At 50.5% G+C, this 6,347-nt stretch overlaps 1 protein-coding gene across 1 annotated transcript; it reads left to right on the forward strand.

The window, feature by feature from the left end:
• The first annotated feature begins 5 nt into the window (after positions 1-5).
• Positions 6-6,347, forward strand: Pkdrej (polycystin family receptor for egg jelly). The gene has a single exon (XM_008844831.1). The coding sequence runs from the start codon at positions 6-8 to the stop codon at positions 6,345-6,347; it is 6,342 nt and encodes a 2,113-aa protein (XP_008843053.1).

Here is a 6,347-nt window from a genome sequence, read left to right on the forward strand (position 1 = left end):
GCGCCATGTGGCCGGGGCCCGCGCTGATGCTCCTGGGCCTGGGCCTGGGCCTGGGTCGCCCCCCGCGGTCGCCGGGCATCCAGGACAGCAGCGACTGGGTCGGGTCCCCACGCCGCGCCCGGCCCGCGCCGCCCAGCAGGTCTCCCCCGAGCGCAGACGCGGGCATCCTCCCGAAAGCCAGCGACTCCTCAGAGCGCGGAGCCGCCGCTCCCGAGGCCTACCAGTTCAGCTGCACCATGGAGCCCGTGAGGATCCACAGGAACGACCAGCACGCTCCGGTGGTCCTGAGCAGGAAGGAGGAGGTCACCCTCAACGCCACCGCGAACTGGAACTGCCCCCTGGCCAAGCACATCCACTGGCTCTGGCAGTTCTACACCGTGCCCTCTGTGAACGATACCCCCGACTGGGCCCGGCCTGTGAGCCTGCCGAATGTGCGGCGAGGCGATATTTCCACCGTCCTCCACATCCCCAGATTCGCCCTGCCTTACGGGGTGTACGTGTTTAATTTCTCTCTGGTCATCACCAGATGGAACCCCATTCTGCCCCGGCTAATAGATTCAGACATCATCTACATCTGGGTCACCAAACGTCCTCTGCAGGCCGTCCTTCCTGGAGCTGCCAACGTGACAGTGAATTTCTCCGACGAGTTGATTTTGAACGGAAGTATGTCCTCTGACCCTGAGGCAGACGACCCCACCGAAGGACTCCATTTCTCTTGGCACTGTACCACGAATCCCGGAAACTACCGTGGAGAGCATGTAGCAGTGACCAACCAGGAAGTCTGCCACCCAGAACAGGTTACACTGGACTGGCCATGGGCTGTGGGCCCCGTGTTAACGCTGCCCCCAGAAACACTTAAAGGGGATGGTGTGTATTATTTCAGATTGGTGGTGCAAAAGTGGAACAGAACCGCATTTTCCGATAAAACCATACATGTGCTCAGAGAACCAACCCCCAGGGCACACATTGCATGTATCGAAAACTGTGACCCCCTGTTAGTCATGTCAGATAGATTCTCACTGTTTCTGAATTGCACTGCCTGTACCAGACGAGATTTCTATAACTGGTCCATTTTGTCTCCCTCGGGTCATGAGGTGATGTTTGACTGGGCAGGGCAGAGTGTCACCAGGAGGAACAGGGCATATTTGTCTATAAAAGCCTTTGCCTTCAGGAACTTTTTGGAAGCTAGGTTTTGGGTTTCTCTACATCTAATAACTTGGGGTGGTGTGACCTTGGATTTGCGATATCCCTTCATCATTAACCATGGCCCTCAAATCGGTAAATGCAAAGTCAATCCAGAAAGAGGGATTTCTATGATTACTAAATTTGTTGTTGAGTGTAGTAATTTTCAGGATAAGCACACTCCTCTTCAATATAAAATAATCGTAGCTGAGTTGGAGAGTGTTGGTGAAATCAGCTCAGTGGAGGAGAACACCCTGGGGAGCATCCTGTATTTGGGGACAAGGGCCACAACACCACCGTCTTTTCTCCCTGTTGGTGTGGCAGCAGATAACTACAGTCTGAAGATATATGCTCAGGTCTATGACTCCCGAGGGACCTTTTCCCAGGTGACTTTGCACGCCATGGTACAGGCGCCTACTCAAAGAAACTCGTCAGAGAATGTGCTCCGTCAGTTACTCAGTCTCTCCATGGGACCGACGTCACTGCTGTCTACTTTGCTTCAGAAGCAGGACTGGTTACCTGCAGGTTACTTAATATACGTAGTGGCTTCTGTTCTGAGCAACATGAAAACAGAGCTCCGAGACGACAAAGCCAGTCTCCTGGAGCACCTTGTCAATCAATCTTTTGTGCCTTCTGTGAGGACCGTGGATGAAATTTGCCAGATAGTGATAGTGATTACTAAATTAACTCAGCAAATCTCCGACTTCACCGGAGTTGCCGGGAAACAAGCTACGTTGAGGCTCTGGCAAACAAACCAAGCCCTTCAAGCAAACCGTCGTAAATATAAACACTTTAGCTCTCGGCAGATAGAGATAGTAAGCACGGGCATCCTGACGAGTCTGTCTAACATCCTCAAACTGATTAATCCCTACAATGTGTTTGAAGACCCTTTCTTTATAGTGGAATCTCTATCAGACACAATATTGGCCAGTAAGGTGCCAGGGGGCAAAACCACGGATCTGAGCACTAGCAACTTTAAGATGTATGTGGAGAAAGTTGAGAAGTGGGATGTTGCTCAGGCCTTCAGGAACGAGACACACTGCCAAAATTGCTTCCATGGGACCCTGAACGCAAGCAGGGTTTCCAGTCTACCTGTAAAGGCTCTGGTTTCTATGATGTTCTGTGAGTTCACAGTTGACCCCTTTCCCTGGTTAAGTTATCCGGAAGACAGCTCTGCAGAGGTGGTTGGTTTCAGAATGACAGGAGCCACCGACAACACTAGTGCCATTGAGATCGTGCCTGATGTGGAAGTGCACCTGGTCAGAAAAGACTTGACCTTTGAGAGTTTTAAGCTCACAGTGGGACCGGGCATTGATGGCGCTGGCTTTTCAAAGATGACTACAGGTGGGGTTAGCTTTGAGGTGGACAGCAGAGGAACTGGGGAGCTACTGGTCCACATAGTCACAGATGTGACGTTGTTGTTCAAGGTACTGATATATGCAGGCAATCTGATTACCCCCACCAATCTGGTGGCCACTTTCCTAGTGCCTCATGACACCCCTCCCAGTGCCAACCAGGACAGACAGTTTGACCCAACCTGTACAGTCAAGGAGGCCCGTGTAGTTTGCCTATCACAGTCCCTGCTTCAAGTCATGGCTCAGCACAGCAACTCATCCAAGTACAACATAACCATGGTCCTGCAGGCACCTCGATTTGTCTTCCAGCCCACTAACAAACTAGTAAGAATTGCTCTCTTCACGGCTCACTGTTTGGACATGGACGGGATCCAGAGTGAGTGGCGAGCAGGAACCTGCGTGCTGGGTGAGAAGACCACATGGTACAAAGTCCACTGTGTCTGCAGGAACATGAGGAGGAGCCGGAGGCAGCTGGGCTCGATGGAGCTGGCACGTCTTCAACTGCATAGCCACTTCGTGACCGCCAGAGTGATCGTGATTCCTAACGCTGTGGATCTGCACCTAACGGTCATCAAGAACATTAACCAAAACCCTGTGACCCTCTTGGCTGTGTTGTTCATCATGCTCTTGTATGTGGTTCTGGCCTTCTGGGCCTTGCAAAGGGATGAGATAGACTTGTATCTTCGGGATCATGTGGTAATTCTGCCTGATAATGATCCTTATGATAACATATGCTACCTGGTTACCATCTTCACTGGGAGTCGTTTGGGGTCTGGGACCAGGGCCAATGTCTTTGTCCAGCTTAGTGGAACAAAGGGTACCAGCGATGTGCATTGTTTAAGCCATCCATATTTTAAAAGTCTCTACCGAGGAAGTATCAACACGTTCCTCCTGACAACACAGCAGGACTTGGGGAATATCCAGTCCATCCGCATGTGGCACGACAATGAGGGGGAAGCACCTGACTGGTACCTAAGTCGGATCAAAGTCGAAAATCTCTTCAGCAGACACATCTGGCTGTTCATGTGCCGGAAGTGGTTCTCTGTTGACACCACTTTGGAAGCAACGTTTTTCGTCATCGACCCCGATGAGCCTCTGAATAGAAGGGACTTCTTCCTGATAGACCTGAGCCACAAGCTTGGGAAAAACCACATGTGGTTCTCCATCTTCACTGATGTTGTTGTCAAATCGTTCAACAGGCTCCAAAGACTGTCCTGCTGCTTGGCCACACTGCTGAGCTCTCTTCTTTGTAATATCATGTTCTTCAATCTGAACAGAAAAGAGCGAATTGAGTCAAAAGAGGGACGTATCATCAGATCGATGATGACAGGAATTGAAAGTGTCTTAGTTACAATCCCTGTGCAATTATTGATAACCTTTTTCTTCATCTACTCCCAAAAGAAGCCTCAAGCAAACCTAGAGGAGGTGAGACCTCAAATGCACCCCCTGATGTCAGAGGAAGGAGGATACTGGAGAGAGTGTTTGGACAAGTGGCATGAATACGAAATGGAAAGGGTTCACATCCAGGAAGCTGCAAAGTCCAGGGAAAGGCAGAAAGTACCTAAGGCTTCCCTTAAGAGGAGCCTTAAAAGAACACATCAGAGTAAGAAAACACAGGGTGAGGACCTGAAGACCCAGAAGTCCACTAGGAGCTCCAGTAACAATAATGTAGAAGACAGTGAAGACGATGAAGATATTTCTTCAAAAGCCTCCTCTACCCAGCTGGACTCTGAGTCCATTAAAAAAAAGCCCCGGTTGGTCCTGCCGTGGTGGTGTGTCTACATAGCCTGGACTTTGGTGTTCATCACTTCCGGCATCTCGTCATTCTTTATTGTATTTTACGGCCTGACTTACGGTTACGACAAGTCAGTAGAGTGGCTCTTAGCATCGTTCTGTTCCTTCTGTCAGTCTGTGTTCCTTGTGCAGCCGTGCAAGATTGTATTGCTGTCAGGTGCCAGGACAAACAAGCTCAAGTACTGTAAAAACCTCTCGTGGTCAGGCAAGTACCAGTACACGGAGATCAAGCTGTACCGGGCAAAGATGTCAGCAGACAAGGTCCAGGAGCTCCATCAGCACATTGCTTCCCTCCAAGCCTCACGCATGTACCAGCCCCTCACTGAAGACGAGATCCAAATACATAAACGGAAGGGGAGGATCAAGAGGAGGGCCCTGCTGTTCCTCAGCTACCTTCTGACGCACTTCACCTTCTTGGCCCTCCTCCTGCTCCTCATCGCCCTGCTGCATCACAACGACAGTTTCTACTACAACCAGTTCATCCGCCATCGATTCTCGGTGGACCTCACCACCGTGATGAAGCTGGGCGACATCTACACGTGGCTCAACAGCGTGCTCCTGCCTCTGGTACACAACAACCTCAACCCGACATTCCTTCCCGACAGCTCCTCGAAGATCCTCGGCCTGCCACTCATGAGGCAAGTGAGAGCCAAACCCAGTGAAAAACGGTGTCTGCCTGCCCAGAAGTTTGTGCAGAACAGAGTGGCGGGAGAAGTCCACTGTTATCCAGAGTACGGCATTGACCCAGAAGACACAGAACATTATTCCAGCTTTTGGAATAAAGTCAGCAAGCGGCATACAGATAAGAATGTCAGCGGGTTTACTTACAAGCCTCCAGAGAAGAAATGGCCGTACTATTCACATGGAGTGTTAAAAACCTATGGATCTGGAGGCTATGTGTTCCACTTCTTTCCTGAACAGCAGGCGTTTAATTCCTCTCTGAGGCTCAAGGAACTCGAGGGACAGAATTGGCTTGATGAGATGACGTGGGCTGTGATTGTGGAGTTAACCACTCTGAATCCAGATGCCAGTCTGATATGTAGCATTTCCATTGTATTTGAACTCTCTCCCCTGGGGACTGTCAACTCCAGCCTCTCGGTGTGCTCCTTCTCACTTGCTGATTTCAATAGAGAAACGTCAGCAGAAATCTACCTGTATGTGGCCATCCTCATATTCTATCTGGCCTACATCGTCGACGAGGGCTACGTCATCCTACAGGAGAGAGCCTCCTACCTGAGCAGTGGGTACAGCCTGTTCAACTTCACTCTGAAGTGCATGTTTACTCTGCTGATAGTGCTGTTCTTCAAGAAGCATCTCCTGGCCATCGGCATGATTCACCTCTATCTGACAGACCCTCAAGCCTTCATCCCCTTCCATGCCATTTCCCGGATAGATCACATCATGAGGACCGTCTTGGCTTTCCTGTTATTTCTGACCATTCTGAAGACACTGAGGTATGCCAGATTCTTTTACAACGTGCGTCTGGCTCAGAGGGCCATCCAGGCTGCCCTTCCTGGCATCTGCCACATAGCCTTGGTGGTGTCCGTGTGCTCCTTTGTGTACATGGCTTTTGGGTACCTGGTGTTTGGCCAGCATGAATGGCACTACAGCAACATGATTCACGCCACCCAGACCATCTTCTCCTACTGCGTGTCTGCCTTTCAGAATACGGAGTTTTCTAGCAACAGAGTCCTTGGCGTCTTATTCCTGTCATCTTTCCTGCTGGTGATGATCTGTATCTTGATCAACTTATTTCAGGTTGTGATCCTGGCTGCCTACGACGAGATGAAGCAGCCTGTGTACGAGGAGCCTTCCGATGAGGTGGAGGCAGTGACCTACCTGTGTGGCAAGCTCAGAGCTGGGTTTGACTTTCTGACCTCCCGATCGAGGAACAAAGACCAGTCCAACTTCTTTGTCGACATGCTATATGGGCAGCCGGAGAAGAACACCCGCCGGTACTTGGGGCTGAAGACCAGAAACATCAACGGGAAGAAAATGGTTTACCTTGTTGTCTAA

Source organism: Nannospalax galili, unplaced genomic scaffold (genome assembly GCF_000622305.1).
Source record: "Nannospalax galili isolate Female #2095 unplaced genomic scaffold, S.galili_v1.0 scaffold180, whole genome shotgun sequence".
NCBI classification, from domain to species: Eukaryota; Metazoa; Chordata; class Mammalia; order Rodentia; family Spalacidae; genus Nannospalax; species Nannospalax galili.

What these genes read in the sequence shown, in the direction of transcription:
- Pkdrej (XM_008844831.1), top strand. Translation starts at nt 6, where the DNA reads ATGTGGCCGGGGCCCGCGCTGATGCTCCTGGGCCTGGGCCTGGGCCTG.